General features: G+C 47.7%; 3 protein-coding genes across 8 annotated transcripts in view; 2 read left to right on the top strand and 1 right to left on the bottom strand.

Moving 5' to 3' along the window:
• The window catches only part of MAVS (mitochondrial antiviral signaling protein), a 129,679-nt gene that overhangs the window by 9,054 nt on the left and 97,337 nt on the right, over window positions 1–23,288 (top strand). The gene's annotated exons all lie outside the window — the stretch shown is intronic.
• On the top strand, window positions 528–19,545 carry PANK2 (pantothenate kinase 2). 2 transcript variants are annotated; one of them, XM_036382171.2, is made up of 7 exons: window positions 528–815; window positions 11,243–11,595; window positions 12,664–12,917; window positions 13,822–13,998; window positions 14,238–14,361; window positions 15,889–16,014; window positions 16,724–19,545. In XM_036382171.2, exons 1-7 carry the CDS (start codon window positions 599–601, stop codon window positions 16,772–16,774), a joined length of 1,302 nt encoding a protein of 433 aa, XP_036238064.1. In that variant the 5' UTR covers window positions 528–598; the 3' UTR covers window positions 16,775–19,545. The 2 variants fall into 2 exon arrangements, with proteins under 2 accessions (XP_036238064.1, XP_036238065.1); XM_036382172.2 differs by lacking the exon at window positions 528–815 and having other exon boundaries at window positions 11,338–11,452.
• The window catches only part of RNF24 (ring finger protein 24), a 30,034-nt gene continuing 27,517 nt past the window's right edge, over window positions 20,772–23,288 (bottom strand). For all 4 annotated transcript variants that reach the window (XM_036382948.2, XM_036382947.2, XM_036382944.2 and 1 more), the window contains one exon: window positions 20,772–21,818. In XM_036382948.2, the coding sequence (XP_036238841.1) occupies window positions 21,680–21,818 (139 nt within the window). In that variant the 3' untranslated portion in view covers window positions 20,772–21,679. The remainder of the gene's footprint in view (window positions 21,819–23,288) is intronic.

Here is a 23,288-nt window from a genome sequence, read left to right as displayed (position 1 = left end):
TGCAGATGGCAGGGGGTGGAACGAGGTGGATTTTCAGGTCCGCCATGGTGGGTTGCAGACCACCCCATGTCTGTATGCATCGTTATCTGCGTATGCAAATAATATTCAAATAAGCCCCTCCGCGCGGCCCAGCCCAGCCGAACCTACTGCGGTTCTTCCCTTCGGCCCCCCGCGTTGCCATAGTTACCTCGCTGTCAATCACAGCGCCTTCTCCCGCCCCACCCGGACAGCTCTCTCGGTCATTGGGTGGTTGCCCTGTCAATCTAGCCCCAGAGAAAGCCCATAGGCCAGAGCTGCCGCATATCGGCCCGCCTCACCTGGGCGCACGCTTCCGATTGGGCAGCCACGCTTGTCAGTCTACGCGGCCGACAGCAGGGGGCGGGCCCAGCTCCCCGCTGCCGCGCAATCCCGGCCTCCCATTGGCGCATCCTCCTGTCGCTCTGCGTCGCGGGGGGCGCGGATTGGCGGCCGCCTCACGGGGTGTCCCGCCCCGCGGGGCCGTGCGGCGCAGGCGCGCCGGGGGCGGTGGCTGCGGCGGTGGCGGCTGAGCGGGGCCGGAGCGGGGCCGGGCGGCCCATGGGGCCGGGCCGCGCTGCCCATGGAGCCGCCACGCAGCTGTGGCGATGGCGCGGAGGACGAGAAGAAGCCGCGGCGGCGGGGCGGCGGTGGCGCTGCGGACGCCGGGCCCTCCCAGCTGCGGCGGCGGAGCAGCGGCGGCGCGGCGGGCGCGGACAGCGCGGCGGGTCCGCAACCCCGCGAACGCGGCGGGTCCGTGAGCCGGCAGCGGCGGGACTCGGTCCGCAAGAACCGCCCGCGTGAGTGCGGGGGAGCGGGAACGGCAGCGAGGCGGGGGGAGAGAGGCGGGGGGGGGCTCAGAGGATGGGCGGGGCCGGGACTTATGGTAATGAGCCAGGTGGGCGGGGCCTCGGTGGGTGGGGCTGCAGGGGCGTGGTCTGGGGAGGTGGGGCCGAGGGCGACCCCGGGGAACAGCGGGGAGGGTTGGGGACCCCGAGACAGTGCGGGCGGCTGTGACACGGGCACGGCACGGGCAGCGTGGGGACAGCACGGCGGGGACGCGGTGGGGTGAGGATTTGTACAGCGTGGGCAGGCTGGGGACGCCACAGGGGGGTGATGGCATGGGCACAGCGTGGCCAGGCTGGAACACCATGGGGACACAGGGTGACTTGTCCAGCATGGCCACTCTGAGGGCAGCACGGCGGGGACACGGTGGCGTGAGGCTTTGTGCAGTGGGACAGCACAGTGGGGTGATGGCACAGGGGACACCATGGCCAGGCTGGAGCACCATGGGGACACAGAGTGACTTGTCCAGCATGGCCAGTCTGGGGACAGCACGGAGGGACACGGTGGGGTGATAATTGTCCAGCATCATCAGCTTGGGAGCAGCACTGTGGGGTGATGGCATGGGCACTGCAAGGCTAGTTTGGGGACAGCACGGTGGGACAGTGACATGGGCTCAGGTTGGGCTGAAGGGTGGGACAAGCTGAACTCAAGAGGTCTGGGAGGTTTAGGGTGAGGTGACACCTGCCTGGTGGGGCAGGACATGGGATGGGACTGTGGAAGATGCTGAGGTTGCCAAACTGGGGACCTTGGATGGGAAGGAAGGGAAGGCAGCTGGTGACAGAGGGTGAGGAAAAGGACACAGCAGGACAGATGGAGACACCAAGGTTTGAGGTTGTGGGGCTGGACTGGTAACTGTGAAAGCAAAGCAATGGAGAACAAATGGAATAGTTTAAATTTTGGGAAGGAAGAACCTGACAGGTTTGGCAGGAGCTGGACACAGATCAAACCAGGCTTTCTAAGGGGCAAAAAAATGCCTAGAACCACGTTTGTAAATGTCCTTCTGGAAACAGCAAAATGGATGGCAGCCTTCATTTTGGGAGCAGCAGGAGCTGCTGTGCAGGTGCCGTGGCTGTCCCTGACTTCAGCCATATTTGAGGAACAACCAAGAGATTATTCCCTGACTTCTGCTGGAGTCCTTCCTCCTGGAGGAAATTGCCATACCCTGAGGATGAACCAGCCTCGCTGTAATCCCTTGGTACCTGCACAGCTGTTAAAGAGGTGTGAGCAAGGAATCTGGGCTGGAAACAGGGATCAGGATTCTGCTGCATCTCACCTGTGACTGGCAGTGCTGAGACATTGTTGTTACCATTTTTTTTTTTTAAGTTTTAAGAGTCTTCCTGCTCTTGTTTTTTTTTGATTCCTGGTGAAAAAGGTATTTAATGTGAAAAATAGGAATAGAGGACCGTGAGGCTGTTAATTAGAGACTTGTTCAAAGGCTGTAGGGACATGAAGGAGATCTCTGGTATGAAAATGAGGGAGGACTGGGCTCTGTGTTAGGTGATATTCTCTGCCTTGCTCAGGGCAGTTTCTGTGCCTTCTCTGGAAAATGTGGATTAAAGTTGGATGCTGAGAGTGGCATGGGATACTTTAAGGAAAACAGGTGTTCTGGCAGCTTTCAAAAAAAGGGTTTGGGTCGAGTCTGGAAGGTGAGCATGGTGGGATTTGGGATTACAATCTAGTCTAATTTTCCTAAATTATTCTTGTGGTAAGTGGAAGAGAATTGGGCTGGAGCAGGTGAGTCTCTCATTGTCCCCCTCATCTCAGGGACAATGCCTGATGTGACAATCATTCCTGTTTTGGAGTTTAAATGCTCCATCCCACCTTAAGGAAGACTCAAGCCAAAATGAAAGGAAAGCACTTAATGGCTATGGGATGAAAAATGTCCTACTTTAGCTGCCACTTGTGTGCTGCTGGCATGTGGCAGAGGAGCTGGGTGACCTTGAGGCTTGTCTTGCCTGGCTGTGCTGGCAGATGAGCCCCACTTCCCCAGGAATGAAAGGATTTTGGCAGATCCTCCTTCCTCCTCAGCCCTCTGAGCCTGTAATGTACAGTCAGGGCTGTCTCACTGCAGAGAGCAGGGAAGAGGATTGGATTTGGGATAGATCTGAAATAAACTCTGCACCCACTGTGCCAGCTCTGTGCCTTCATGCACTGTGGCCTTTTAAATTCCCTGGAAATGGAAATTCCCTGTTTGAAAGCCATGTGGAAGTGGTGCTTGGGGACATGGATTAGGGGTGAAGGTGACAGTGCTGTGTTAACAGTTGGAATTGATCTGGGAGGTCTTTTCCAGCCTGAATGGTTCTGTGAAATGTTTCCTGGTGCACTTGAGGGGCTTTCCTGCAGCCACTGGGATTTTCTGTGTGCCTGGCAGAAGTCAGGGGCGCTGCTGCTCTCAGAAGGGACTGAGAAATGTCCCTGAAAACACGAAGTGAAGGTTTGCTGAAGCTTTGGAGTGTTACCTTGGGAGGTCTGACAGGGTTATTAGTGCAGGCAGACATGTCATGCACAAAACTTTATCAGTTTCAGGAACAACACAGGAAAATTCCCTTCTGGTACTGAATTATCAGTGCCACTATTGAAATCCATACTTAAAAATTGCGCTGGGAACACTCCAGATGAATAATGAGGATATTCCCATCATGGTTCTTGAGGGAGCTGTGGCTGTGGGCAGGGTGAAGTGCCAGCAGAAACCTCATGATGGTCATAATGAGCAGGGCAATGTTTTTTTAATGAATCTTTTTTATAAGAGAAAGAGATCACTGTTCCAGTTCATCAGCTTTCTCCCTTCCTCCACTTCTCCCTGCTCATCCTGAAATCTTGGGGTATTCAACAGAGCTGAATTTAGGTTATTTCCCTGGTGGGCAAAATGTAGCTTGTTTGTTTGTTCCTTGAGAAAATATTATTTCTCTTCAACTGATCCCTTTTTTGGAAGTTTTAGTATCTTCTGTCAGGATCATGCAAAGAGATAATGGGCATACGACTTTAAATTTTCAATTTAAAAAGTATCCAAGAAAAGGTAAAAATAAAATGTTGTTTTGTCAGTTCTTTGGTAGTACAAAATTTAAGCTTTCATGTTTCAATATCCTTTTCTGTTTTGGAATGGTGTATGAAATATGAATTCCTATCAGAGCCTGTTTTTAGGGATGGGAGGAGACGTAGACTTAGTGTCACTTTATATTAAATGTTAATGAATTGTATTTTTTTCTCAGCTGTAAAATTTCCAGCATGGTGTAACACTATTAAAATATAATATTGAATATTTCAGATTAAGCCTAGAGGTGCTGTCACACACTGAACTAAATCATCAGACTAATCTTTTTAGCTCCTGATTTAATTGGCTCAGAAGTTAAGGATCACTCTGAAATGCAGCTCGAGCTGCTTGTTTTGTGATGAAAATCCACCATGGAGATCTTTAATTATATCACCTCTTTCATCTTGACAGTTCTGCAGCCTCCAGAATAAGTCTGTTGAGGGCTTTTTTATTTACACAGTGACCAATTTTATGAAGTAATTTACATATCAGATAAAGGCAATTTCTTTTTATTGCCCTGAAGATCTTACAGTAGTCTGACTGCAAAAGGGATTTGAAGGGAGGGTGGCAGCTCTTGCTGTGGGCACACAGAGTATCCTGGAGCTTTTCTGGCATTATTTAGCCAGAGCTGGGAGCCCTTAACTTTGTTGGCAGACCAGTGTTTTGTTTGTTGCTGCATATCCATAGATCTGCCCCTGAGAAGAAGGTTTGTTTTTAAGACAAAGAACTGTTTGTATGAAAATACATGGAGAGAGCTGCTTTTAAAATTGCTCAAGGAAAGCAAAACTTTGTCAGGCCAATGGTTTGGGTTGGGAGGGACCTTCAAGACCATCTCCTTCCACTCCCTGCCAAGGCAGGGACACCTTCCATTAGTACAGATTATTCCAGCCTGGCCTTGGACACTTCAGGAATGAGGCAGCCACAGCTTCTCTGCCTGCCCAGCTCACTGAGAATGGGCTTCATGGCTCTCATCCTCTGAAAAACAACCATTTCTCTAAGGAGGCAGATTGCAGGAGGTTTGGAGCTGAGAACAGAAGATTTTCTGCCTTTCTTGGAAATGCCCAAACACCCAAGGAACACCCAAACCCTTCCCAGGAGGTGACCCCAGAGGTCCATGCAGTGCTTCCCATGGCAGCCTGGGGATTTTCCATCCTTCCCATTGTTAAAGGAGACCTGCAAGGCTCTTCCCTCCCCCAGAGCTCCAAGCAGCAGCAGGGAGGAGGTGATGAGAGGCAGAGTTTGCATCCCTGCTGCTGTCTGGTTATTCCAGCAGAACCTTCTGAGAGAGCAGATTCAGCCTTGGGGATGCCCAGAGGGCTCCTGGATGCCAGCAATTCTCCTGCTGCTCCTGGAGATCTGCACCAGCTCTCTTGGAAAAACTGCTTCAGAGGCTTAAAAGGGAGAAATCTCTGGATGGCTTTCATCTGCTGGGAAAAAAAAAAAAAAAAAAAAAATCAGTGTTTTAGGAGAAATCTTGGTGGCAGATGGTGATGGCGTTGATCCAGGAGAGCTTCCTCCTCCCTCCCTTGGATTTTTCTAGTTCTCAGACATGGGAGAGCTGTTGCTGCCCTGCATGTTCCTGTGAGTCTCAGGAAAAAATCCCCAGTTCTTCATGTCCTTGGAATAGTTTCCTCCTCTTGTTTGTGTGCCATTCCCCTTTCCTACAAAAAAAAGGGTTTATAGGGAAGTTTTGGCCCTGTAATGGATTGAGTTCTCCAACAGGTGTTACTGCATAGGGAATCCTTCACAGCCTGGGAAAAAAGTACTTAATTTTGAGCTCACATGCTTCTTCCTTGGATTCTTAACCTGTGGCTGGGATGTGTATAATGAGGGCTCCATAATTAACAATCATTTGGGGTAAGATAATTACCTTAATAGTGTGTCTTTTTGAATTTATCCCTGGTGGCTTGGGGAAGGTACAGCTGAGCTGCTGGCAGATGGAGAGCACCAGCTGCTCAGTGTGGAGCTTTTCCAGCTGGTGCCACAGGGAGGTGAGGGCCAGCTCTGCTCAGGAGTTGTGTCTCACCTCATGGGGCTGGATTTGCTTTTTAGGGCCAGTTCTGAGTGGAGATAGTGACCCCTGAGCCAGCCTGGCTGCACTTACTCCCAGCTCTGCTGGCATCATTCCTGTTTTCCTGCTCCTGGTGAGACAGATAGTGGATAACTGCTGTGGTTTAACTCCATGCCTCATGTTCTGCCCAAGTAAAAACTAAATTTATCTAGAATAAAAACCTGATGATCTTGATGGTACTGGCTTTGGGATGAAATTTCCAAGGAGCTGCTCTGTTTTTTGTGACCGGAAAGCTGCCTGAACTGATGGACCCAGTTGGTGTTTGCCCTGAAATCTGGAAGGTTTGTGTCACTGAGTGTAGGAGTTTGTGAGCTTCACTAGCAACTTTCAAACAAATATGTTATTTTACTGAAGCTGTGCATGTGCTGCCAGCTGAGTGCTGGGAAGTGGGAGCCTGTTGGCCTGTGATGGAGCAGCCCCTGTGGCATTTTCAGCCATGTGGCTTCAGAGCACGGTGCTTTTGGATGTTTGTCTTTCCTGCTGCACACCCAAGGCCCTCTCTGAGTCCCCAGCCTCTGCTCTCTCCCCATTTTTACCCGTGTAGCCTGGCAGAGGGAGTGTAGGGGAAGATTGTTGTCTAAATGATAGTGGGGATGCTTAAAAAAACACCAAACAGTGGACTTGAGAATGCAGAAATGAAATGGCATTTTCTGACAGGAACAAATGCATTCCAGAAACCACAAAGTCATGGGATGCTTTGGGTGGGATGGGGCCTTGAAGACCTTCTGCTTCCATTCCCCTGTCTGACACAGGGACACCTCCCACTGTCTCAGGGTGCTCCAAGCCCCATCCAGCCTGACCTTGGACACTTCCAGGGATCCAGGGGCAGCTTCTCTGGGCACCCTGTGCCAGGGCCTCCCCACCCTCACAGGAGAGAATTTCTTCCTAATATGTAAAGGTCTCCTTTCAGTTTCAAACCTTTCCCCTTTGTCTTATCAGTGTCTGCCTGTGTAAAAGTCCTTGGATTGCTCCTGCTCCCTCCCTCTGTTGGGCTGCCATTCACATTCCTTTCCCCTTCATTCATGAAAAAGTTATTTTTGTGTCTCTTCTTGTTTGAAGTAAATGCCTCTGAAATGGAGAGTGATTGGGGTTTGGATGTGTCTCCAAAAATAAAACTTGCATCTTCTTTCAAGATTTCCTTTGGTGATGGTTGGGGTGGCCTCTGTGGAAATACATAAAAATAACTTGGTGGATTAAAAATACTGTGGGGAACTGCTGGTGCCAGCAGCTCCTGGGAGCTGGAAAGCTTTGGAAGGGCCTGTACAGCCCCCAGATAAATCTGCCTGGGAGAGAATGTGTCCTCCAAGTTGTCAGGCTGCTGCCTGTGCAGAGATTGTTCCCTGAGGAGCCTGGCACGAGGGCTTCTTGCTCCAAAGGGAGAGGAATGAGAGCTTCTCTGTGTTCCACCCTTATCTGTTTGCAGATAAGGAATTTTACTAAAACCCAAGATCCTGTTTGCCAAAGGAACTTTGGTAACATTTACTCTGGAACATGTCCAGAGAAGGGAACAGAGCTGGGGAAGGGTCTGGAGCCCCAGGAGAGGCTGAGGGAGCTGGGCAGGGGCTCAGCCTGGAGCAAAGGAGGCTCAGGGGGGCCCTTGTGGCTCTGCACAGCTCCTGACAGGAGGGGACAGCCGGGGGGTCGGGCTCTGCTCCAGGGAACAGGGACAGGAGCAGAGGGAACGGCCTCAGGCTGGGCCAGGGGAGCTTTAGATTGGATATTGGGAAAGTTTCCACCCCAAAAGAGTGGCCAAGCATTGGCACAGCTGCCCAGGGCAGTGATGGAGTCCCCATCTCTGGAGGGATTTAACAGCTGTGTGGATGTGGCCCTTGGGGACATGGTCAGTGGTGGCCTTGGCAGTGCTGGGTTAATGGTTGGGATTGTGGAGGTCTTTTCTCCAATGTTTTTGATTCCATTATTCAGGTTATTTCCTGAAAGTTCCTTTTCTCCTTCTGGAAGCTGCCATAAGGATTGAATCCTGCTCCCATAAGCCCTTACATGTGGCTGCATTTTTCCCTTTGCTCTGGATCCTGTGCATCTCGTTAGCTCCAGCCTCTCCTTGAGCTCATTAACAGTGATATTAATCTGTTCCAGTTCCCAGCTCTAATTGCAGATTCCATCAGATCAGGGGTTTCTCTTGATCTTTTCCAAGAAGTTCATTATCTAACACAGCTGTAAATGTTGCTGGGCCTGACACTGATGCATATTTTGTACCATGGGGGAATTTGACTAATAAAATAATCCAATTAGACATTTGTTTTTGTCTCCCTGAGGCATCTTAGATTACTTGTCTACCTCAGCTCTGTGTTGTAATTAGGGAACGTTTGTACATCCCTTTGATGTAAAAGCACTGGTGTTATCCATGGCTCTGGCTCTGGTTCAGAACTTGGGAAAAGGAATAGCTGGGGATTAAACCTGCAGCAGGATCTGGCAGGGCTGTGGAAGCTGTCAGACCTGTGGGGAGGGATGGCAGTGTTTGAGTGTTGTACAGCAAATATTCCAACACGGGGATCTCTGAACAGGAGCTGTTGTTGGAGGAGTCTCTTGTCAAAGACAGCATTCCTGAGAATGGAGAGACCACTGGGTCCTTAGAGAACAGAATTAATTAATTCAGTGAAAACTGTTTTCATAGAATCACAGGATGGTTTGGTATTGTATTTGTGGGGTTCCCAGACGAAGAAAGGAATGATGAATCTGACTCCATGTTCTCAGAAGGCTAATTTATTATTTTATGATACTTAAAGAATACTAAACTAAACTATACTAAAGAATACAGAAAGGATACTTACAGAATGCTAAAAAGATAATAATGGAAACTCCAGACTCTCTCCAGAGTCCCGACACAGCTTGGCCCTGATTGGCCAAAGAGTGAAAACAACTCACAGCAGAATCCAATGAAACAATCACCTGTGGGTAAACAATGTCCAAACACATTCCACATGAGCACAACACAGGAGAAGCAAATGAGACAAGAATTGTTTTCCTTTTCTCTGAGGCTTCTCAGCTTCCCAGGAGAAAAATCCTGGGCAAAGGGATTTTTCCAGAAAATGTGACTGTGACAGTTTGGGTGGGAAGGGACCTTAAAGACCATGAAGTTCCAACCTCCTCCCATGGGTAGGGGCACTGGCAAGGTGCTGATGCTATGGCTGTGCCACATCCTCTCTCATTTACTGTAGGAGTGTTGGGGGGTAGGATGGTCAGGACAGATGGGGATGAGAGATCTCTGCAGGCAGGTCAGGAACTTGGGGTTTATTGCAAAGGGCCTGGGAGCAGGGCCCTGCTGGGAGCTGCCAGGCACAGCTCAGAGCAGGCCTGAGAGGAGAGAGACAGTGGAAAAGAGGGTGAGAGAGAGAGAGGATGAGAGGATAACAGAGTGAGAGAGTGAGGTTCCTGTTACAATACAGTAAATCTTCTCTGTGTTGAATATTCTAATTCTCACTAGCCAATCTAGTACAATATACAAATCCTATAGCATTTCCATACAGCCTATAAGAATCATTACATCACCATACTGTGTTACATTTTAAACCCTAAAAACTCCTCTTTGGGCCCCTTCTGCCAAGCTGGCAGGGTCTGCTCTGACCCTGTGACCTGTCTGCAAGCAGAGGGTGTTGTTTCATCACAAGGGGATCACCTTCAGCTGGCCGTACCTAGAACTGTTATCCAGTTGTTCAGTAACTGAGGTATCTCAGAGCTTGCTTTCATTTCAATCTCCCTTATAGTTTCTATAGTCTCAAAATCTTTTGCCAGACAATCATATTTATAAGGGTTTCTGTAGCCATGATATTTTCTGAAAAATCCCTTTGCCAGGATTTTTCTCCTGAGAAGCTGAGAGGCCTCAGGAACAAAATGTAACCAATGGTTATCTGCTGCTGTGGAATGCAACAGGTGCATCTGGGATTGGTCTCATGTGGTTGTTTCTAATTAATGGCCAATCACAGTCCAGCTGTCTCAGACTCTCTGGTCAGTCACAAGATTTTATTATCATTCCATTCTTCTTCTTTTTCCTTTCAAGCCTTCTGATGAAATCCTTTCTTCTATTCTTTTAGTATAGTTTTAGGATATAATTTTTGTTGTCTTTTAATATAACATATGTCATAAAATAATAAGTTAGTCTTCTGACACATGGAGTCAAGGTTCTCATCTCTTCCCTCGTCCTGGGATCCCTGTGACCCCCGCCACAGCTTTCCTGTTTCATCTTCTGATGAAATCCCTTCTTCTATTCTTTTAGTATAGTTTTAATATATATTTTTCTTTTAATAAATAATATATAATCTTATAATATAATATATAATATATAATACATATTATATAAAATATATTATGTATGAATATATATCATATCTCATAATATATATAATCAAAATAATAATATATTTTATAAAATAATAAGTCAGTCTTCTGAATCATGGAGTCAAGATTCTTGTGTCTTCCCTCGTCCTGGGATCCCTGTGAACACCACCACAGCTTTCCTGTTTCATCTTCTGATGAAATCCTTTCTTCTGTTCATTTAGTATAGGTTTAATATATGATTTTCTTTTAATAAATAATATATAATCATATAATATAAAAATATGTATAATACATATTATATATATATTATATATGAATATATATTATATATGAATATATATTATATATGAATATATATTATACATTATATATTATACATTATATATTATACATATTATATATTATTTTTATCTGTTATATATAATATTATATATTATATATTATATAATATCTATAATCATATAATATATATTTATATAATCATATAATCAAAATAATAATATGTATAATAAAATAATAAGTCAGTTTTCTGACACATGGAGTCAAGATTCTCGTGTCTTCCCTCGTCCTGGGATTCCTGTGAACACCACCACAGCTTTCCTGTTTCATCTTCTGATGAAATCCTTTCTTCTGTTCTTTTAGTATAGTTTTAATATTTAATTTTCTTTTAATAAATAATATATAATCTTATAATATAATATATAATAAATAATATATATTATACAATATACAATATACTATATATATGATATAATATATAATACATATTATATAAAAATATATATAAATATATATCATATATCATCTAATATATATAAAATCGTATAATCAAAATAATAATATATATCATAAAATAATAAGTCAGTTTTCTGACACATGGAGTCAAGATTCTCGTGTCTTCCCTCGTCCTGGGACCCCTGTGACCCCCACCACAGCTTTCCTGTTTCATCTTCCCCAACAATTTCCTCTTTGTCTTCTCTCCCCAGTCTTCCCCTGGTTTGGCTTGGACATCGGAGGCACCTTGGTCAAACTGGTTTATTTTGAACCCAAGGACATCACGGCTGAAGAGGAAGAGGAGGAAGTGGAAAACCTCAAAAGCATCCGCAAATACCTGACCTCCAACGTAGCCTATGGCTCCACAGGCATTCGGGATGTGCACCTGGAGCTCAGGGAGCTCACGCTGTGTGGACGTAAAGGCAATCTGCACTTTATACGCTTTCCTACCCATGACATGCCTGCTTTTATCCAAATGGGAAGCGAAAAGCACTTCTCGAGCCTCCACACCACCTTATGTGCCACGGGAGGTGGAGCGTACAAATTTGAGCAGGACTTTCGCACAGTAGGCATTTTTGGCTTCTATACCATTAAGGATCTGGTAGTGAGGTTGCTTTGAAAGCTTCAAACTAGAAACTTTGCTCTGCACGCTCTGAAATTTCTCTGAATCTGTGTTTTGATGCTGTCCCTAACTCCAAGTTGGCATCTCCAAATTAAAACACTTCCTGCCCTGAATGTAACTCTCAAATTGTTTGCTAATGATCTTTCTTACACATCTTCCTCTCTATTTTTAATCTCTTCTTATGCTAACCTCAGTCTTTTTGGTTTTTTGCTGTCTTTCTCCTTTATTTTCTTCCTTTGCTCGCCTGGTTTCATTTCTAACACCTTTGTGAATGAGCTGGTTGAGGCTCAGGCATATTTGGTGGTAAATGTAACTGTCAGGAAGTTCATAGTTGGGGTTGGGCATCATCATGTGGCTTCACCTTGTTCATGGTGAAAAATATGTGATAAATATTTGTTTAGTCAGGGCTTGGAAAAATGCAAATAAAGAGGCTTTTAGAGAATCATTCAGGGTGAAAAGCACTCTAAGATCATCCAATCCAGCACTGCCAAGGCCACCACTGACCCATGTCCCCAAGTGCCACATCCACATGGCTTCTAAATCCCTCCAGGGATGGGGATTCTACCACTATCCTGGACATCACAATTATTTCTGAGAAGTTTTTCCTAATATCCAATTTTGTGTGGTCAAGGCACGAGGGGAAAACAATTTTATCATTTCCTCGCTTTTTTTTGATGCTCCTGTGGATGGGTTTTGTAGGATATTTTGGTCAAACAATGGAAGTCCCCCCTCATTTTTCCTGGCTTTTCACACCATTGCCTCAACATCAGAGCCTAAATCAGGGCTGTGGGAGTTGCTGGAATTCTCTCAGTGTCCATCTGTGGATCCAGATTGTTTTCCCCTGTTCTTCAAGTCCCTGAGCTCTCCTGTGATCCATTCTCCCTCAGCCTCCACAGGGAGCATGGACATAGCTGGACTGAGCTGGCAGTGAATGCATTTTTCCAGCCCTGAGCATAAATACTTCAAATCCCTGGCTGATGTTCAATATTCCTCTTCTTTCCTTCCCACCAGATGGGTGACCTTGAGCTGTGCAAGCTCGATGAGCTGGACTGCCTCGTTAAAGGAGTGCTGTACATTGACTCTGTGGGCTTCAATGGACACTCTGAGTGTTACTATTTTGAGAACCCCACGGATGCTGAGAGGTGCCAGAAGCTTCCATTCAACCTGGAGAATCCCTATCCCCTCCTCCTGGTGAACATTGGCTCAGGGGTCAGCATTTTGGCTGTCTATTCCAAAGACAACTATAAACGGGTAACAGGCACCAGGTGAGTGCTGGGGGGTTGTTTAGGGTCTGGAGCACAGTTCTGCTTTGTAAATGGCATTTTCAGGGCCAAGCTGCAATAAAGGTGGTGAGAGCAATGACCAAGCTCCTGCTCTTACTGCAGTTACTCCCTGCCAGAAAAGATCCCTCCTGGAAAAGAGGATGTGGATTTCATGGTTTGGTGTCTTTATTGCAGCCAGTCTCCATCAAAGCTGGTTTTACAGTTACTCTGCTGCAGGAATTTAAGGGCTTTATTTATTTCTTTTATGAGATCACATAATTTGGGATTGTTAACAACTCTTAGCTTTGATCCAAGAAGTTGAGATTTCCATCCTGACTTCCAGAAGTTGCCCAGTTTTGGTGGAAGGGATAATGGAATAGCAATAATTCCCCAGTTGCTGTCCATCTTAAAGATGTGGCTTTTGTATCCTGGCAAAGCCATAGAGTTCTGTGGCTTTAAGCTTTTCTAGATTCCCTGAAAGGCAACAGTAGTAATAATAATAATAAAGATAATAATTTTAAATTCCCTCAGTACAGTTCTTACTCTTGCTAGACATTATTAGCAGCATCTCTGTGCTGTAAAGTGAACAAGACAAGAGTTTTTCCCCCAACTTTTGGGTATCTGCCCTGACACTCCAGTTGTCCCTCAGAACTAACATTTATTTTAAGATGACCATCTCTGGATGCTGGGAAGAAAGTGGACAGTGTAACATAAAAAATCAAGGTGCAGAAGGCTGTGAGGGATTCCTTACAGCCTCTAGGTCATGTGAGAGGAACAGACTGAGGGAAATGCTGCCTTTCCAAGGTGGTTTTCCCTAAAACAGAGCTCAGGAATGGGGTGACCTGAGCTAACTGGGATGCAGAGCTGAACAATCTGAGCTTTCATTTTCATTTTGCTTTGCTTGCAGCCTTGGAGGGGGAACCTTCTTTGGCCTCTGCTGCCTTCTGACAGGCTGCTCCACCTTTGAGGAGGCCCTGGAGATGGCATCCCACGGGGACAGCACCAAGGTGGACAAACTGGTCAGGGACATCTACGGAGGAGACTACGAGCGCTTCGGGCTGCCAGGCTGGGCTGTGGCATCCAGGTAATGCCCTGCCTGGCTCTCAGGTTGGTTTTGTTTCCCCTGGAGATCCTGCAAGGATGAAAAACTGAGTTTAGGTGCCTTAGGAGAGCAACCATTCCTAAGAGATCTAAGTTATGGATAGCAGTGGTTTCTGAAGTTAGAAATCAGTCCTTCAAGATGAATCCCTTTGGTTAAATTAGCAGTTCTGATTTTCTCCTGGAATTCTGATGGGATCTTTAACCCAAAAACTGTCTTTACAGCTTTGGAAACATGGTGAGCAAGGAGAAGAGGGAATCTGTCAGCAAGGAGGACCTGGCCAGGGCCACTTTAATCACCATCACCAACAACATCGGCTCCATAGCACGGATGTGTGCCCTTAACGAGGTATTTTGGGAATCTCTTCCCTTGCTCCCTGCCTGAAACATCACCTGTGTGCTGCTGCCTGCTTGAGGAATGTGCCTCTCTCTGGGAACAGCTCTGGGAAGCAGTGGGAGAGGAGGAAAGGAGGGATAGGGGGTGTAGAGGCTGGATATCTTCTCCTGTGCCGTTCTTATGAGTTGCTCTGGATTTTTTTGGCCAAGCCCCACCACTGCCACGGCCTTTGCTGCATCTTTGTGCTTTCAGCTTCTTTACAGTGCTGCCTTGTTGCATTCATGTCAAGCAGCATTGTACAGGGCTATGAAAGAGCAGAGACCTGCTCTGCACTCCATCCTGAGCCTGCTTCCATGGGATGGGCTGATGGAATCCAGCATCCTCCTGACTCCTCTAGCTCTGCAGCCAAAATGAGGCAAGACATGTCCTGAACAGCCTTGCTCATAGTGTATCTGCTAATTCCTTGTTCTGGAGCTCAGCTGAATGAAAAGAGGATCCTGAATAGTTCTAATCAGTGTGGGGAGGGCAGGAAAATCCACAGAAGGAGTGCAGGAGCAGGTAAAAGACTTGATCTGGTTCCTCAGAAAGAGGAGGAACTGAATTGTTTTCGTGTTGGAGAACAAGAAAGCTTCAGAGCTTGGATCAGTAATGTTTTAGGATGGAAATGTAAGGCTGAAGGTCTGGTTTAAATTCAAAATTATCACTACTTGGTTGGTCTTTCTATTTCTTTAAAAATTGTGTTGGTTATGGGCTCCTAATCAGTTTTCCCCCCCTAGTTTAACAGTAGTCACTCAGCTATTTCATGATGGATCAGAGCCAGAGCTGGGAGGAGGGGAGGCAGGTGGCACTTGATGATCAGTGTTCCCAGGCAGTATAAGGATTTTGTAGGAAAATCAGCCATTCTATCCAAATTCCTGAGTTAGAAAGGCTGTAGTTTGGCCTGGGAGTTTCTGGGAGAGTCTGAGGAAGAGAGTAGTTTAAAATGGCCTGGTCCTTCTTTCTGATGGAATTGTGTGTGGTGTTCTGCACATTCTGCAGGAACTTAATTCCTAGGATTTCAGAGCCATTCAGGTTGGTGAAGTCCTTTAAGATCATCCAGTCCAACCATTCCCCCAGCACTGCCACAGCCACCACTGACCATGTCCCAGAGTGTCACATCCACATGGCTTCTAAATCCCTCCAGGGATGGGAACTCACCCTGGGCAGCTGTGCCAGGGCTGGACAACCCTTTCCATGAAGAAATTTTCCCAAATATCCAATCTAAAGCTCCCCTGGCCCAGCCTGAGGCCATTCCCTCTCCTCCTGACCCTGTTCCCTGGAGCACAGCCCGACCCCCCCGGCTGTCCCCTCCTGTCAGGAGCTGTGCAGAGCCACAAGGGCCCCCTGAGCCTCCTTTGCTCCAGGCTGAGCCCCTGCCCAGCTCCCTCAGCCTCTCCTGGGGCTCCAGATCCTTCCCCACGTGGGGTCTTTATCATTGCAAGCAGAAAATAGAATTTAGCCTTAATATTCCTTTTTTTTCCCCCTTTTTAACACTTGCAGAACATCAACCGTGTGGTGTTCGTGGGCAACTTCCTTCGGATCAACACCATCTCCATGAGGCTCCTGGCCTATGCCCTGGACTACTGGTCAAAGGGACAGTTAAAAGCACTTTTCTTGGAACATGAGGTAAAATTCCTTCTTAAAATTTGTCTCATGGCAAAATACAAATCCTTGGAGCCCTCTGGAAAGAGCCACGTGGAGCTGTTGGGTGCACACAGTGCAGGAGGAGCTCAGGGCTTTGCTGCTACAGCCACATCTTCCCTTTTGCTTTTCCTTTTCCTTTTCTTCTTCCTTTTCCTTTTCCTTTTATTTTCTTTTCTTCCTTTTCTTTTCTTTTCTTCCTCCCTGTAGTTTTATCTTTCTCCTCTCATTTATATGTTGTTAAAATTAAACTGTGTGTGAATAGCCTGGAGAAGGGAGGGCTCCAGGGGGACCTTCCAGTGCCTAAAGGAGCTCCAGTAGAGCTGGAGAGGGACATAGACAAGGGCCTGGAGTGACAGGACAAGGGGAATGGCTTCCCACTGCCAGAGGGCAGGGATGGATGGGATATTGGGAAGGAATTGTTCCCTGTGAGGGTGGGCAGGCCCTGGAATGGATTTCTCAGAGCAGCTCTGGCTGCCCCTGGATCCCTGGAAGTGTCCAAGGCCAGGTTGGACATTGGGGCTTAGAGCAACCTGGGACAGTGGGAGGTGTCCCTGTCCATGGCAGGGGGTGGCACTGGATATCTTAGGGTCCTTTCCAACCCCAGCCATTCCCTGGTTCTGTGGGCATTGCTGCTCCTGTGTCAGGAACACATTCCATGGATTTTCACTGCATGTCCCCCTCTGCTCCTCAGGGTTACTTTGGCGCAGTGGGAGCTCTCCTGGGACTGCTGGACTCAGCCTGACTCTGTGCAGGATCTGTGTTGGACCTGTGGATTCAGGGCACTCCCTGGGCCACTGAGCCCCCGGTTTGGGGGTCACTGAGCCCCTGGTTCGTGTCACAGCCCCCACTGAGACTGTTCCACTGTGGGGCAGCCTGGGGATGGGTGTTTGGAAGAGTTGGAATCCATCTGGGATTACAGCACAGGTTTGTTCCAGAGGATGTGATTGGAATACACTGGCTGGACCTGGGGGTGTATGGGAAGGTCTGGGGGGCATTTCAGTCACATGGAATTGCCCTTTTTAGGGGAGTTCTTCTAGTTTTACTCCATGTTTAATGACGGTGACAAAGCAGAGCAGGGGTGCTCTGCTCCTTCTGCTGGGATCCCTCGGAGTGCCAAGTGCCCAGGTCAGTTCTGTGCTCACAGTCACAGTCAGAGGTTCTCCAGGTGCTGGGAAATGCTCTGGGAAAGGGGAAGAGCATCAGCACAGCCCTGGTGTGTGTGTAACTAACTCCATATGGCCCCACTGGATCCACACTGGGACACAGCTGTGCTGTCACCAGTTTGTCTGTCCCTGTTCCACATGTCCTTGTGTCTGTCCCAGGGATGGAAGGTACAGCACAGCACGGCTCTGTGCCTCAGGGTGAGTCCCATTGCAGCCTCCAGCCCTCCTGCACCTCCTCAGCACCCTCTGGGATGGGGTCAGGGGTGTCAGCCTGCCTCCAGCCTTGAGACCTAGATTTGAGGGTGGAATAGGGATATTTGTTTGTTTGTCTGGGGTTTTCTCTCTGTTACCAAAGAGACACTTCCTTCAGTCACACTTGGATCTCTGTAATATTCCATGTTACATTTTCCATGGCTGCACTCCTGTCATTTGGGGGGAATTCTCCCCTTTCCATGCATGCTGTACTCCCTCTTTTCCCTGTGCATGCTGCCACACAGCCTGTGAGCAGGATACTGCAGAGTGGAGCCCTTGTGGAAGTTGCACCCTGGGGACGGGGGCTTGGAATGGATCCTGCACGCTCAATAAATGCTCTCTAAAAGCAACAAGGTATCTGCACCTTCCCTGGGGATGGGAGCTCCTGGAGACACAGCTTTGGAAGTGCTCTGGCTTCCCAGCAAGCAGCTCTGTGGAGCACAGGGAAAACTGCTCAGAGCCTTCAGATCAGGTCATGGGTTTATCCCAGGATATCAGAATGACCATCACCCTGACCCCAACACACCCTTCCAGCCCTGTTTTCTTCCCAGAGAAACCAATTTCCAATTTGTCGATATTTTTTCCAATTGGAATTTTTTCCAATTCCAATTTTTTTCTGATTCCCTTGTGAACCTGGCTGGAAGTGCTGGACAGCCCCAAACCCTTCCCTGCCTTATGAATCCTGCCCAGCTCTGTCCATTGCTGTATCCTGAGATCTCAGCATTCCAAGGTGGGTTCCTTGTGTGGCACTGCAGATTCAGAGGGTGATTGCTTTGCTGGGGAGATCTGTGTTTGTCTCTAAACTCAGCTGACCTGAGCTGGGATTCTGGACACAGCCAGGGATTTGATCCCAGGAAAATCAGGGAAAAGAACACAGGGCTCCTGTGGAAGGTGATCTGTGCTGCCTGGGGAGGAAAATGTTTGTTTTTCCTGCAGCCTTACACAAGTTCCATTTGTGTCCTGGTCTTTGTTCCACAAGGTGGTCCTGGACAGCTGAGGGCTGGAAGCAGGATCATACAGCTCAGGGAATGGTTTGGGTGGGAAGGGACCTCCAAACCCCTCTCATTCCATGGGCAGGGACATCTCCCACCATCCCAGGCTGCTCCAAGCCCTGTCCAGCCTGGCCTTGGGCACTGCCAGGGATCCAGGGCCAGCCCCAGCTGCTCTGGGCACCCTGTTCAGGATCAGCCGAATTCAAGTTCCCATTTATTCTTCACTCCTTGTGAAATCACACAAAGGTTCCCAAACTCTCCATTAAAAACATCTCCATTTCCAGAGTGCTGACTGAAGGGTTTCTAGACTCAGCTCCTGCTGTACCTCCTGAAATTTAACACAAATGGACCTGGCTGGCCTTTCACCCACCCTCACGGCCAAAACTCATGGAAAAGGCATAGCAACCTTGGCTTTTTGGAATGTCTGTGTGCCTGGGACCTGTGTGGCTCCTTGATGAAACAGGTCAGGGATAGGCTGGGCTGGGAGGGTGTGGGAATCCTTCAGATCCACAGGAAAAAAGCCTGGCTTTTATTAAGAAGCCACCTTGGCATGGTTCTGCTGTGGAGAGCTGGGAAATCTCTGCAGGGCTGGGAATTCCAGCAGCAATCCCAGAGCCTGATCCACCCCAGTCCCTGCCCCGAGGCACTGGAGTCCCTGGGCTCAGCATCCTGCAGGTTTTCCTTTTCCCCACTCTCTACATGAGCCTGTGTAACTCCTTTTTCTCTGGATTTTGGAGTAGCTCCAGCACAGTCTGATCCCAGCACCAAAGTTCCTGGCTTATTGTCTATTCCTTTTTTTGTAAACTGCTTGATTTTTTTTCTTTGTTATAAAATATTAGTTATTTTTTATATGCTTCAAACCCTTTGTTGCTTTATGTCTCATTCTTGGAGCTCCAGCACAGTGGGATGGATGTTGGTGGGAATGTGCTGGGGAAATTGGGGTTGACCCCACTTGGTTTTTAGGTCACTGAAAAGAATTGTTCGGAATCCTTGATTGTTTCTCCCTCTCTGCATGTTTCAGGTTCTGGGAATCAGTTGTATTTCAAAACATTTTAAAGAAGGGGGGAAAAATTGTAAAGAGCATTAATTATTCTGGGGAAATTGCAGCAGTTTTGGCTTTGATGAAAAACTTCATTACTGATCATTGATATGAATGGGATTGATGGGGAGGGTGCAGCATCATTCCAGAGCAGGAGCTGTGGGGTGGAAGCACCAAAAATGTTCTGTGCAGCTCTGTGGGAGATCCAGACTTTGTCCCAGTAGGAGGAAGGCAGCCAGCGAGCTCATCATCCCAAAAATGGCTGTAAGGGCAGCACAGGCCTGGGGATCCTTCTGGAGAAGGTAAATAAACAGAACATTGAGGGAACATTGGCTTCCCACTGCCAGAGGGCAAGGACAGATGGGATAGTGGGAAGGAATTGTTCCCTGTGAGGGTGGGATGCCCTGGAATGGATTTCCCTGAGAAGCTGTGGCTGTCCCCGGATCCCTGGAAGTGTCCAAGGCCAGGTTGGAGCAGCCTGGGATAGTGGAAGGTTCTTGACTGTGGCAGGGGGTGAAAGGGGACGGGGTTTAAGGTTCCTGCTCATCCCAAGGTTTGGGTGGTGTCCGGCTGGATCCGGCACTAGAGGGCAGCAGCCCCGCAGGCAGGGGCACGGGGACACGGACAGCAGGACAGGGACAGCAGGACAGGACACGCGGGCGGTGACCCCAGCTCAGCCACCCCATGGGCACAACCCGGGGGACTTTGGCACCCGCCTGGCCAAGCCTTGAGGAGGAGGAGGAGGAGGAGTGGAACAAAGCGAGCAGGGAACGGGGTTGGAGCTGCACGCCCGGAGCTCCCACGGCGCTGAGCCGGGAGCTGAACCCTGCCCTACCCGAAGGGAGGTCGGCATTGGGGATTTGCGGTGGAAAGGGTGGTGGGAGGAATATCCTCTCCCTAAGCAGGGAGGCCCACCTGGATCCTGCACAATCCCCCTTGGCTGCGGGTTCTGGGGTGCTCTGCAGCCAGCCTGTCCCCATGGGATGCTGTCCCCATGGGCTCTGCTCTGGGACAGGGACAGCGTGACCCCAACCCCAAACCTGCCCACAGTGACAGCGAACAAGGGAAGGGGGACAGACCCCCTGCAAACACACCCCCGCTTCCAAAACCTGCTTTTATTTACATTTCAAGTCAAATCACATGCAAACTCCTGGTTTTTATTTTTTTTTTCTTTCCTGGTTTTTCCTTAAGAAGAGTGTGATTAGCAAAAAAGATGCATTATTAGAATTTTCAAATAGCACTTAAATATACAAAAATAGAGCTTACAAAAAAACCAAACAAACAAGAGGAAAAAAACAAAAACCAAAAAAAACCCCCAAAAACAGCGAATGTTTTAAAAAATATTCTGCTGCAGAATTTGTAGTGTACAAACACGTCTATGAGGCTCCACGCTCCATAAACAGTCCCGGGTTTTTTTGGGAGGGGGGACGGCACCAGGAGCCCCCCCAGCCCTGCCCCGGGAATACTGACACCCCCTCCCTCCCCGATCCCGGGCATGCGCCCGCTGAGGACAGCAGGGGACACAGGGGACACCCGAAGCCGTGCTCGGAGGGGCCGGGGGTGGCGCAGCTGCCCCAGGCGCGGATGGGGGTTCGGGTGTTTTGGCAAGGGGAGCTGCTGCCCACAGAGCCCGGCTGGAAGCGCCAGGATGATCCCGAAGGATCGGCCGGGATCGCCGCTGCTGCTGAGGCCAGGATGGTGCCCCCGTCCAGGAGCTCCAGGCCCCTGAGGCAGCCGAGCAGGAGGGACAGCCACCCTCAGGCCCGGGACACCCCGCACAGCCACGGCCGGCTGCCGAAGGGACACCCAACCTCAGGGGCGAGCCCCCCTTTCCTGCTGGGAGCCGCAAAGGAACCGAAGGCGAAGAGGAGGGAGCGGAACCGGCCGCGACGCTCGGGGCCCGCCCCGTTCGGGGGCAGCAGCCGCAGCCGGAGCTCGGGGCCGGGGCCGCCGCTCCCGGAGCTCGCCGGGTGCCACCCTTAGCTTCCCGGCGGCCGCGGGGCTGCAGAAGGGAGGTGCTGGAAGAAGGATGTGCCGAGGACGCCGAGGACGCCGAGTCCCCTCGTGGCCCTGGCGGAGGATCCGAGCCCAGGCTTCATCCCGGCGGGATTCGGGGCCGCTCAGCTGCGGCCCAAGTGCTTTGGTTGTGTCCGAGCGCCGCGGGCGGGCGCGGCCGGGCCCGGCCCGGGAGGGATGAGGCTCTACACGATGTTCTGCGAGCCGGGCAGCGGCCCCTGCGGCGGGCCCGGGTCCGGCTTCCCGTGCAGCTGCGCCAGCTGCAGCACCGGCATGTTACACAGGGGACACACCTTCCGCACCTCCAGCCACTTGATGAGGCACCTGCGGACACCGCGACACCGGGCGTCAGTGGGGACACACGTGGCAGCAGCGAGGACATGCCTGACATCACTGGGGACATGCCTGATGTCAGTGGGAACACACCTGACACCACTGGGGACACACCTGATACAGGTGGGGACACAGCTGACAGCAGTGGGGACACCTGACATCACTGGGAACACACTTAACATCAGTGGGGACACCTGACATAGGTGGGGACACACCTGACATCACTGGGGACACAGCTGACATTGATGGGGACACACCTGACATCAGTGAGGACATGCCTGACATCACTAGAGACACCTGGAATTGATGGGGACACACCTGACATTGATGGGGACACACCTGACATTGATGTGGAGCTGTAAAATTCCCCCCCAAGCCCCTTTACCCTGCCCTGGAGCTTTGCTGCTGCCCAGTTTTTAATTCACCATTTGGGTGCCTTTATGTTTTATTGGGATTTTTTGGGGAGGTTCTCTGTGTTTATATACAGGGATTTTGTGTAGATATGTTTTGTGTATTATTTATATTTATATAATATATTTTATAGATTATATTTATAGTCATATATTTATATTTATATGATAGGGATTCAAAAATGCATACACCTACCCAAAATAAACAAAATATATACATAAATGGTGTCTGTGAAATTATAAACACAGAATCTGTAAATAATACACCAATAATAGACAATCATATATATAATGTGTATGGATAAATAAAAATAAAAATTATGTAAATAACTCTGATGTAATAATACTATTATGGATGTTATGTATTATATATAATTATATATTATGTTATATATTATAATATATATATTATGTAATATATACTATAGTTTTAGATAGTATATATTTATATATTTATTTAATTTAGTATATATTTTTATATATACTAAATTTATAATATATATTTATAATTATTTATATATATTTAAATATTTATAATAATATATATATTTATATGTTTATTTAATTTAGTATATTTATATATTTATTTATATATATATATTCCCAGTATATATAGCATAGTGTATATATAAATGTATATATATACACACACTTAATATATACATAATATATATTATATTTATAATGTAATATATATTATATATTAGATATAGTTTTATGTCATATATCCAGTATATATAATATAGTGCATATAGAAATGTGTAAATATGTAAAATATGTAATATATAAATATAAATATATATCATATTTTAAATCTATATAATGTATATATAAACATACAGAGAATAAAAAATATCTGTAATATATAGTAGGATATGCTGTAGTTTTAGCATATGGAATATTATATAGTACAGTAGTTATTATTATTATTATTATTATTATTATTATTATTATTATTATTATTATTATTATTATTATTATTATTATTATTTTAGTGGGTTTGCTTTATATAAACCACACCTATATAAAATATACATATATTTTTACATTT

Source organism: Molothrus ater, chromosome 4 (assembly GCF_012460135.2).
Source record: "Molothrus ater isolate BHLD 08-10-18 breed brown headed cowbird chromosome 4, BPBGC_Mater_1.1, whole genome shotgun sequence".
Taxonomy (NCBI): Eukaryota; Metazoa; Chordata; class Aves; order Passeriformes; family Icteridae; genus Molothrus; species Molothrus ater.
This window is presented reverse-complemented; position numbering and strand designations above follow the sequence as displayed.

Coding starts and splice junctions, on each gene's coding strand:
- PANK2 (XM_036382171.2), top strand. CDS start 599: ATGGAGCCGCCACGCAGCTGTGGCGATGGCGCGGAGGACGAGAAGAAG. Junction 11,596..12,663: donor TTGAGCAGGACTTTCGCACA/GTAGGCATTTTT, acceptor CCTTCCCACCAG/ATGGGTGACCTTGAGCTGTG. Junction 12,918..13,821: donor AAACGGGTAACAGGCACCAG/GTGAGTGCTGGG, acceptor CTTTGCTTGCAG/CCTTGGAGGGGGAACCTTCT.